Raw genomic sequence first — 12,147 nt, forward strand, 5'->3', positions numbered from 1 at the left:
ATAGCCGCGCACGTTTCAGTCGCACGACACGTCAGTGGTTCTCAAACCGCGGTCTGCGGCTCGAAAGAGGATGCGAACCCGAACGGAAGAGACGATAAGCACGTACGGAAATCCGTGGCAGGCTGTGAATTTAAAATACGAACAGTCTTGACACCGTTCTAAGTGTCTAATGTTATTGGACGTTGGATATTAGCACGGCTCACGCGATCACCATCGACCACATACGGCTTCCTTTTTTACTGGCCATCGTTTTCCCTTCATGCTTTGGACATCGATGGATGAACACCGTTGCCAGATGCGTTATATTCAGATATAATTCGTTACGGAGCAGATATCGTGCACCACTTAATATGGCTCGAGGTTTTATGCAAATCTTAAATACGGTTTGCGTTCTAATTTTTTTGTACTGAAAAAATTCCATCAATACAGGAATTCAAATATTATTAATTCAAATTAATGCAAATTCAAATGGATTACTAGCAGACAAATAATTATGTAAAACCAGAGACCACCTCTTCAGATTTTTAACTCAACCTATTTTTTGGAGTTTCACATCCATCACCGTTTCTAAAATAAGAATGTCAAACGCTCGAGTATTATGGTGCCCGGTTGTGCAATAGAAATTAAAAGAAACGGGTATAACCAATCTAAGCCTTGAACTCTGACGAAAAAGGCTTCGTCATTAGATCGATTCGTATGCTAACCACAATTGACACAGTGATAAAATATACCAAAGTAGCTGTTCGAACGGTGAAGGATGCATTAGTTATTGATTCGAAAATTGGGCACATGAAGGTAAACTGACTGTTGGCGATCGTTCAATTTCGAATTTGCAAAACTGTATCACATCGGTTAAATCGGCCGCGTGTGTTTGTATACACACGTGACGACAGGATGCGCCAGTGGCTGAGAACGAGGTGCAGATGATCGATCGGCGGCACGTGCTATCGATAGACACCTCTCTCTTTCCTTCGCATGAGTTTACACACGTTTCCACGTTTCATCGAACTTTTCAACTGAGAACGTTTAAATTATAAACAGGGGAAAGACACGATGAAATATTTCCGAATGCTTTAGATTTTCTGATAATCCATCATTTTTAACGCGGAAGCAGAACTGTTGTGCAACGCATGCAAGAAGTGTAAACTGCAAGATAGAAAAATGGAATTGCATACAGAGATATTGGTATAAGAGCAGATACAGATATAAAGTGAAGGAGAGAAATGAAATAGTAAAGCGTTTGTATAAAAAATAACTGTCCTTTAAAAGCTGTACGCAGAAAACCATTACACAAACGTTTTCACCGCGGTCGAATAAAAGGATTTTTCGAATTTTCAAGATCGATAAGGACACGAATCTCACCGACCGCAGATAGAAAACAGAGTCCGCATTGATCACCGTGATCGGGATTACGTGATTATTTATCAGGCGCGCGATCTTTGCCAGACGTTAAAGATTTAAATGGCAAGCCACGTGGCGCCGCGCCACGCTTTGGCCAACGAGATTTTCTCAATTTCGAAACACGAACCTATCGTGTCTCGATAGTAAGTTGAATCGCCCAATAAAAGAAACTGTTTCGTTATTCAATGGAAAGATTATCTTTTCACGGTGCAACGGGCTCGGCACAAACGTGTTCGTTAAGCACGACGATTTTCTACGCTCAAGACGTATCCTCACGTCGCGTGGCTAACTATAGGCAATATAAAACGAAAATTGTCATTTATTGGTCAAATGCAAATATCACAAAGGAATTATTTTTTGTCGATAGAGATGGAGCATAGTAGTCTCTGATTTGTCATCTAAATGAATTATTGGATTATACGGGGTTTATGAAAAATTCATTAACATCAATCACATTGTACAATAATCACATTATGGTGGTTATACTTGTCGATGAAAATTTTAATAGTACAATCTGTGAAATAATTAAGTTTAACATTTTTAGATTTCAGTTAACTGTGCTCTGATTTCCAAGGTGAAAATTTACTGTATATCTGCAATTGTACTTTTAATCGAAATGAAATTGAAAATTTCTTATTAACCTTCATGGCACAAAAAAAAGGATCGAAAGTAGGAATGTAAGGTTTGCGCCAGGTACATACGTGACTGTGTTATTTTCATTGGTGTTCGACTGTGCTTTGACATTTGAAAGGAAGGAAGGGGCTCGTAAAACTTCCACCCTAACGTTTTGTTTGAAATTCCCGAAGTTTAACGGTCGTCGACATTTCGTGCTCTCAGATGAGCGGCCGGCTTTCAACCATTGTAAACACCGCTTAATCGTAACCTTACGAGATAATAACAATTACTGTCGAAGATTTACCGAACTGTTTAACGCTACCATTTATTACTCCGTAGAAACAATTACGAAATAATCTCCGTTTATAGACCTAGATGAAAATGCATGCATAAATAAATGTAAATATGTGTGCCATCGGTGCACGAGGAATTGATAAAGATCGCTGAATATCTTTTTTACTCGTCACCTCTACGAACGGGTTCAAACTCGATGATAAAACGTTGCTCTCTGACGAAATATGAGTTCGCTATTCCTGACACCTTTCTTGGAAAACGTGATGCAGAAAAAAGCATGCCAAGACGTTTGCGACGACGAATGAAAAAGAACGGAGCCTGATTTTTGCCATTTCGAGGAACGGCTTGTTCGAAGGCTACGAAAATGTCATCGGCCTCGGAACACCCAACGCGATATACGTACAACGATTCTTTATTTATGAGATAGGAAAAACTACGTTGCATTACTGCAAACGCGTAAACTTTTAAATCCATTTTACGGACACAATTATTCAAAATACGATCGTTTCATTTTCTAATTTTAGCGGCGATTGCGTACGTGGTAAGAATAGGATCTACTGCTTTTCAAACTTAGTTTTGAAACTTTGAATGCTTCTTTCAACATTTTTTGCTAGTAATCTTTTTTACTTTTTTTATTAATTATTCTTTCCGCTAATTATTTATTTTACTAATTATTTGACTAGTGATTAAACAGATCAGTTTCTACATTTAATGTATCAAAAATTGCAATAAAGTATTTGAATTATTCGATTATATCAAAGGTAAGACGCGGATCAGCGATGACTCCGCAGCAGTCAACGTGCTCTGAAAAAAAGAACGAAGATAGAACTACATACCTAGCCCGATCGGCAAGGTAGTGAACGAACGACCACGACCTACGACAAGGTTCACTGTACGACGATTCGTCGAGCTTCCAAACGAATTTGCTTTTCGAAGTTAGATTGGTTTAATTGCAGCATTACTTGATACCGTGTTTCTCGCGCCACGCTCACGCCCGTGCCAATGAACTGTCAGTGGTGCTATACGCGACAGATTCCGGTAACAAGGAATGCAAAATAACGTACACTAGCAAACACCACTTACGTAAACGCAATACCGTTCGAACACATACGATATACTCTCGATCTACGTTTTATTATACAGAGCGTATCATAATACGTGGACTCAGCGATAAATTCAGTGCACTTAAATTGGGTGAGCTATTTTGGCATTGCACTAATCATTGGCACGCCCAACGGGTTCTTATAACATTTTTTTTTCAAATATATTTTTCAACGAGATGTGGTCAACATTTTTTAATTTTCAAATTGGTAATAGTTTGTGTTTCTTTGATTTAACCTAATTTTTAGTGCTCTGGAATTATTAATTGAATTTATAAAGCATCGACCGTTTTCGTCATCATTAAGCAATGCTACCCAGGTATAACGAAAGTGGCAATATAACGAGAGTCAACTGTACATGAAGGTTACAATTACTTATTTCACTGTGACTCTATTTTTAATCACAAAAGCAGCAACCCTAATTTTTTAATACTGAATATTTATTTGTAAACAACAAAAATGTATGATTTCTGCAACCAACAATACCAAAGTTTTTCTCTAAAAAAATACGAATAAGTGGCGCGTAATTCGTCGGTTAATCTGTCATTTAAAAAATGGTGTTTACACGTACTAGTCAGCAAGGTCGTACACGAGATACGAAGCGTTGTTCATAAACAGTTGAATGGAGAGTTCAGTTTGGCAAAAGAATTACTGGAAGACGGAAACGATTGTATCTCGGAAACAAGCTCAGGTTGAACAAACATTTATATACATTTTTGTATTGTTTCTGTATGTCGAATCCATCAACGAAGTTATGCTTACATATTATGGTACATTCTGTATAACTCAATGTTTAGAGAAACACTTTAGATACCGATACTAACCGATGTTCGAATCACTGAGGGAGAAAAGAGTTTTAGGCGTTAGCACAGTTATGTTTGTTTAACACATGGGGGTTATTGGTGCACACTATGAATTTAATGTAATCGAATAGTTTTTTAATTTTGTGTCATAATTTTTAATCTTAATACTCTTTTAAATAACATTTTTGCTTACTAATATAATACTGTCAGTAAATATTCGGAGCCCTAAAATATTGATAAATACGACGTCTCCATAAATATCACTTCAATGACTAATCTTGAAGATATGAGCGAGAATACCTATAAAATTTTCGTTCCAATATTTTTTAATTCTACACTTCATGAATACAGAAGAATTACTATTATTTAATATCAAGTATAATTGTTTACATTAGTTTCAAATAAGTGAAATTTCATCCCTGACAGTCTCTTAAACTAGTTACATCAAAGAAAAAATTAGGAACTGAAACGATCACATAGCGAATAATCGTAATTACAATATAGCGTTATTACGTAGATTCGCTTTCACCGTGGCATTAGACGAGGTAAAGAATACAAGGAATATCTTTGTTGACCATGGTAAGCCGAATGTAACGCGATCACGATTTATCGAGTTTCGAGTGATCCTTTTCGTTTACTTTTCGACTATAAAAATTTATCAGCGATAAAATCGTTATCGATTTTAACGAAACGTTTATATTTAGACGTTCGTTGTTGGTCGCGTTCGAGGATAGAGAACAGATAATCGTGTTCGCGAAGTTAGCAGAGAAGTCGAGGTTATGTTCGCGCTTACCTTGTCGGCCGACGATCTCTGCCACGTGCTCGCTGCTAGGCACCGGCACGCACTCGGTCATGTTCTGGCTCTTCTTAGAACGTGCTTCTTCGAAAACGCCAGCCGGTGTCGTTTGCAGAGAGTCCGGATCGTTGGCAGTTCCGGTGCCAGTCCCTGTGCCGGTGCCCGGGCATCCGGGTGTGCCCTCCAGGCCGAGCATAGACAATTCCAATGCCAATTGCAAGGCTCGTTGATCTTCGAGGGAAGCGGTACCACCGCCATTCGCTCCGCGATCCATTTCGCTGAACAAACTCGTCGGCATGTTGCTCGACTAAGTTTCGCTCGCGTTGTCTCACCGGCTAAGTCGATCGTACGCGTTTACACAGGACCGTAAATCACAGTTTTTATATCCTTATCCACCGATTCGTCACTTCTCGTCTTCACAGCCCGCGTTGTCTTTTTACCTTTGCTTCGCTTGGCTGAATTGCCGGTCGAACGATCCCTCTTAGACCAGTGTCTAATTCGAAACGATCGAAAAAACAATGAAACACACGCGTGCGCGCGCGCGCGTGCACAACCACACACACCAGGATTTATTTAGGACGAGATATACGGTGCCGCCACACACCAGGGGAAGATAGTCGAACGGTCTCTGGTGCGCGGTCACGAGGGAATATATTTAGGAAAAACAACGATGCACCGTACAAAAATAAAATCGTCGACTCCGCCGGTGATCGTTTCCGTCCTCTTCTTCCTTTTTCGTCCGATCGTCGCGTTGCCGCGCGTGTGGTACGAGCGCACGTCGCGAGTGTTGTTCGCACACTGGAAACGCGTGGGCTACTGCTCGCCCGTAATCTCGTGTCCACGATCGTGCGCTCCTTTTCTCGTCGATCGGTCCCTCGCACTCGCGTGTTTTCTTTCACCGCGTGTAACAACCGGCCGTGTATGAAAATGGCCTTCTTCTCGATATCCGCACTGGTCGGAGCTTGTTCGTGTTTCGTATCGAGCAGCGACTTCGAAACCGAAAGTCAAAAAGTCGTCGCTCGCTGCGTGCTCGTGCGTCTCTCGTTTACGATCGCTCCACCGAGCGAAAATGCAATTTAATGCTCGTTCGTTTTCGCCCTCTCTTCCGTTTCGTTCGTTCTCGTAACTCCCCTTCGACGGGACGACGTAACGTAACGCAACGTAACGGCGCGTGTATCACGTTTGGGAGCCTCGTCACCGACCGACTGACTAAAGCGTCCGAGAGCGTCGTCGCGCGACTGAAGCACTGAAAACGGAGGCAAAGGGGCGCCGCGCTCTCTCTTTCGTTCCTTCTTTCTCTCTTTACTCTCGCACACTCTCTGTCGCTCTCCTTCTCCCTCTTTTTCTCTCTCTCTCTCTCTCCCTCACCGCGATGTTTCCTTTCGAAGGCAGGCGCGTGCAACTACCCTCTCGCTCGTGTTACCACTGCGACTGACTGCGACGTACTGCGACTGCGGGTGCCAAAGCCGGCGCGCCGCCATGTGCCGGACGCCGGCTATGCGCCTCCCTGATTGGTCAGCCCGGTCACGTGGCCACGTACCACCCCTCCCCACCACTCTCTGGCGAACCAGCGTACAAGACCAGCGCACCTACCGGCTGAGAGCGCCGCACTTCGTTCTTCTCCGGATACGGGTGCGTGCATTCGTCCCTACCGGTTTGCAACCCCCTCCGTGTTACCGTTTGTGCTCGTCTCTTCGCGAACTTTCCCTATGGATCCACGATAGAACACCGGCTGCACCACCGATTTTCCACCACGATGACTGCCAGCCCGGGGCTGCCTGGGATCGTAGCTCCATCTCTACGCGATGCCGCGACCTCCCTCGATCGGGGGATGCACTTTCATTCCCGTCGATATTGTTTCGGTTAATTTAATTTATTCTCTCTCTCTCTGTATGTGTACTGTTCGGTTGCTTGATGGAAATTTTTAATTAACGATTCTATTGTGTTTGTCTCTTCTTTCACGTTACGACGGAGAACATTTGGCTAAAGGAGTGCAGCGTTTTTACCAGCTTCGAGTAAATTGGGGAAGTGTTTACAAAATTATAGCTTTCGCTTGACGTTAATTCCTTTGGCACGAGATACACTGGTGGGTCAGAATCAAATATAAAACTTTGTAATCGATAATCATGGGTCAAGTATTCGAACCAAATAACCGAACAAATTTCATGTTTGATTCATCGATTAATCCATAGTACCAATACAATACACTGTTTACGCATAAAGGATGTTTTAGGATGAATAGTACAATGGAACACGGGTTGATTTCTTGTAAAAAACCAATTTTTATATAAATAATAAAATAAAATAGTTATTAATATCAGAAGCGTATATTTTTGACAGACTCGGTACGCGATATAGATTTTTATTTATTCTCGGTCAGGTGTTTTGCAGTGCGTTTTCCAAGAATGTTGCATGCGCGGTATCGTACAACTCGGTGCAACACCCTTTTCTTTCCGCAGTCCCGTCAACGACCTCTGGCTCGCATATAGGGTGCATAGCAAACGCGTTCGCCGGTACTTTTTCGAGGCGCATGTAGTCATTGCGGCACATCGACGAAGGGATATGCAACAGGAAGGAAATTTACGACTCTCGAGAAATAATAGCAAGGTATCGTTTGAGTCGTAAACCGTAGTTGGGTCGTTTCAGGATCCTATCACGCCGTAAATTAGATACGACGTCAAGAGTATTTCAAAGGAAATCTTGACTATTCCCCTGATATCGATACAAAAGCTACGAGATCCTCCTTTGAGGACTACGATTTTGAATGGTTTAATTGCTCGCGCTGCCTCTCTCGGGACAAGTTTATAATCCTCCATTACTTGTCCTTTTTCGCTTTTCCTCCCCGCTCCTCCCTCTCGCTAGTAATCGGTGCTCGATCCTGCATACACCTACTAAAAATAAACGTAACGATCAATAGGATTAATTGGAAACTTTTATTGACTCGCTTCTCGGTTAAGTTAAACACGGAACAAAAAATCATACCGATCTTACGAGAGCGAAGTAAAAGTTACGATGTGATAAAAGTTTAAAGGATATCGGTAGCGAAACAAGAAAAACAGAATTTTTTTATCGCGATCGATATTCGACGACCACTGTCAAACAAGTTTTCTGCAGGAATGTCTCAACCATGGCTGCGTTCTTCCACGTTGTACCGTGCTATAGCCAGCGTTGCACCGTAGAATAGTTAACTTTCCGTAATCGAAGTATCAAGAATATCCTCACTCTGAATCGGTTAAGCTAGGCTAAGTTCCTTCGATCTATCGTCCTTGAACTCCGTTGGTCGATGATACCTCGGGATAGCGAAGTATATACACGGGATTAGTTGGACACATGTAACTTTTCCATTACGGTTTGCTATCAGTGTAAACGTAAATCCTTAAACAAGCAGAAAGGATAATTCAATTGCTGAAAAACTTGTTCAAATTTTATTCCCATGATACGACAAACGTAAATGCGTTAAACGCTAAATCTTTTTTAATGATCGAACGACGAAAGTGGATTAATGGTTTTTTTAATCGTCAAACAATTTTCATGTACCGCGAAATAATATGCTCGATAAAAATTTTGTATTTCACGTTCCTTATGAATTGAAAAATGTGAGAAAGTACATTAAATGTAATAAAATGAAAAGGTGAAGAGAACAATGGATTAAATTCATACCCTAAATTATACGTTGGGTCGACAAAGGCTCGATTCTGCCATTGGGTTAATAAAAGAAGTTTGCATGAACCTTAACAAAAAAAATAATCCAAAAAGAGGTCCCTAAAGGGAACCAGTCCAGTTCGACTCGTTGAGTTCGATGTAAAACGGAGGAGTAATTTTTTTTAATCGATAAATCAATGTCGGTGCAATATTGTCGCTCGTGTTATTATAGCGATTTCGTCGAAGAAAATAAAAACATATATTCAGTCTAAACCCATCTAAATGTTCCATGGACCTTGAACCAAGGTGCAACCGTGTTCCATTGTTCTCTGCCGACGACCCTTCGTCCTCTCCTCGACCGACCGATTGCTCGATTTTTAGTGGGGTCTACACACGATCGAGACCGTGTCCTCCATTCTCGAAGACAACCCAAGACGCTCCAGAATAATTCCAGAATATCAGAAACCTTATACCTTACCTGCTATCTTTTATATCAACACTAATATTAAAATTTAGTACACAATTTCTCAGTCATTTTTGAGTGCTAAGAGACTTGTGTATTTAGTTTAAGGTAAAAAATGAATAAGATACGTTTCTCTTGTGTAAAAGGGACATTAAACTATATTATAGGATGATCTCATATACTAAATGTATGTAAAGTGAATACAAATTGTAAATTTAAGATCTTAGGCCCTCCATTACAGTAAGTACCAATGTTGAATGAGCATTTGCATTGGACCCCAAAATTTCCAAATTCCCAAATGGATGAACTGAATTGAAATGACCAGATTTAAGAACGAAAGACGTGATAGATTGACGATAACTGCGGCACAGAGGCTAAAGACACGTCGAATAAGAATATACGAGGGTACCCGAAATTTAATGATTAAATGGTAAAGCAATTCGCCTAAGTGGCGAGAGGAAAGAGAAACGGGGTCCACGAAAACCGCTAAACTTTCTCGCAAACGAGATCTACAGCAAGCACGATTCGGTAAAGACGACTCCTAATTTTGTTTCTCACCGTTCGTTCGCCGAAAGCAACGACCCGGCACGCTCTCTCAAGGCTGTCTCGGGACGCCACCTTTTGCCAGGAGCACCTGCCGACTTCTGGCGAGCTCGTGCTCTCGAACCCGCTCGTAAATACCTCCGAGTTATCGTGTACGTGGTTTTCGAAACTTATATTTCGGACTTGCCTCTTTGTATCGACGAGTAGAGGAAGCGGAGACGACGAACGATTTACTGTGAAACACCGCATACCCCGAAGGGGTAGTTTCTCTCGACGTGTGGCTCACCGACATACGCTCGAAACTCGAGCGTGAAAATAACGTGTGCGCGCACGTGCGTGTCCGACGCTTACTCATCGAACTAATTGCCCCCGTAATCACCGTGTAATCAGCTGATAATCGATGACGGCAATAATTTTCCTATAATTGCAGCCAAAGGAGAGAACGCGTTTACATACGCGTTGGATTCCCAACCGCGATCTATCACGCTACTCTTCGACCGCGTCGTCGAAATTCAATTCGATACTTTGCCGTTGACAACATTAACGCTAAATGAATTTATCTTTCGAAAACTAAATCCCATACAGTGTCGGATTAACACCGGAGACCTTAAGCTCTTAAAACACTTTCAGTTACCTCCATATATAGAAATAAAAGATTTTGTAAATCTGCATATTTGGCATACCAAGCTAGAAATTTTATTTCAACATTTGGTAGTTTGAGAATTTGAATGTGTAATGTCCGTTTCACGACAAAGTCTAAAATGACTTCAATTTCGAATCGATTGTTTAAACTTTTAGAGGAAATGTCGAGATCTGGAACTGTAGTTTCCTCGATGTCAGTTCGCATACTTTGGAAAGTATTTCGCATTCGGAATGATGGGTCAGACGAAAAGTTTTCCGCTTAGAAAGAACCAAGTATGGACCAGAGAATAATTTTATTTTTCGATATTCGAGCACCATAATACGATTCTCATAATTCGTTAAACTCCTCAAGGCGATACCTACAAAAAACCGAAAATGAATACGGTCGTTAACGGAACCAAAAATCTCACAAAAAGTTTTGATCTTTCAGGGGAAATAAAAAGTGGAATTAGTTCCTCGAATTCGGCAGATCCTTGGGTATATGGGCTTCGAACAAGGCTTCTAACGTGACTTAATCGTTGTTTAGTTCATCTTTTATTTCGGTCAGGGATAAGCACCTAATATGGAAATATTTGCTCACTCCGTATACTTCGCATTAATAAACCAACAATTGCAAACTAGCTGTCAGAAACTTTTGAAACTGCGAAAACAAATTCACTGAGAATGATACTGCATGAAACAGTAGAAACTTCGCAACAAAATCACTCTATACAATTCAAATTGAATCGAGTTCCAATTAAAGTTGGTTTATAAAGTCGGTCGGATTTCAGAATTTGAAAATTGGACAACATGTTTCTAAATTTTTATTGTGTCATTTGATAATGTGGATTTGTCACGGAGTTCTGATAATCCGAAGAAAATCGACTATGTTTGTGTTTCTCGTGAATGTGTGCGCTACTTGTGACTAAACACGTAGCAATGGCAATATAGCGAATGACGATCTAAGACTGCTCCCCGCGGGCAAGACCTCTAATCACGCGAGCGTTCTCGCGCATTTCCATGCTCCCTTTTGCAGCTTCAACCGAGACGAACAGCGTGGAAAAGGAGCCCTGAGACACGATGTTGCAACGCGATAGCGTTCGACTGCGTCGGTTACACGAATCGCGGCTTATTACGAGCAATGATGACCCGGCGTACGTTAAATGTGTATCTTATTAAGCCTGATGATATACATTACAGCGCATAATGGTACGGTTGAAAAAGTGTTTCTTTATGCGGTAAAGCGAGCAGCAGCGTCCCAGAACGTTCTTTTGGATCATCAGGCCACCGGGATGAATTACAGGCGTTCCCGAAACGCCGCTATCGTAACAGATTTCCATCGTTCGCGCCACTCAATAATTACGATAAGATAGAGCACGGTGTCGGAGGAACGATGAAACGAGGCGGGGTTCGAGCGATTCGGAGCGAGACGTTGCGCCGAAAGGGGCGTCCTCGCAAGGGTCCGGCGTAAAAGGACCCTCGAGACGAATATATACGCGGATTGGATCCAAGGGGACGCTCGTCGCTGGCACGCGCATAGTCGGATAGCCGGCGCCAGCAGCTCATTCGACTCGCGTTTAACTTAATAACGAACGGAACAGTTTCTGGCTGGCGCATTAACTAACTCCTCTTCGGCGTTCGGCGTCGTTCGTCGTATTTTTAGCGCGTGCAACCGGTTGCCTTCCACCGCGATCATTGTCGTTGCTTTGCGAAACTGCTGCAACTCCTGCGGAGAGCAACGCGCTCGCGCCGATGTACGACCGCGGCGCGCACCTACACGCGTGTCGCGCGATCGCGCTCTCCTCGAATATACACCTTGGCGATTTTTCTGCTCGCACACCGGCTCGAGCGTTCCCGATGCTCGCCGCG

General features: G+C 42.2%; 1 protein-coding gene across 1 annotated transcript in view; it reads right to left on the minus strand.

Moving 5' to 3' along the window:
* The window catches only part of LOC100878643 (RNA-binding protein MEX3B), a 69,614-nt gene extending 63,129 nt beyond the window's left edge, over positions 1-6,485 (minus strand). The window contains exon 1 of the mRNA XM_076532074.1: positions 5,007-6,485. Coding sequence (XP_076388189.1) covers positions 5,007-5,307 — 301 coding nt within the window. The 5' untranslated portion in view covers positions 5,308-6,485. The remainder of the gene's footprint in view (positions 1-5,006) is intronic.
* Between the last annotated feature and the right edge of the window lie 5,662 nt (positions 6,486-12,147).

The sequence above is a fragment of the Megachile rotundata genome, chromosome 5, assembly GCF_050947335.1.
Source record: "Megachile rotundata isolate GNS110a chromosome 5, iyMegRotu1, whole genome shotgun sequence".
Lineage (NCBI taxonomy): Eukaryota > Metazoa > Arthropoda > Insecta > Hymenoptera > Megachilidae > Megachile > Megachile rotundata.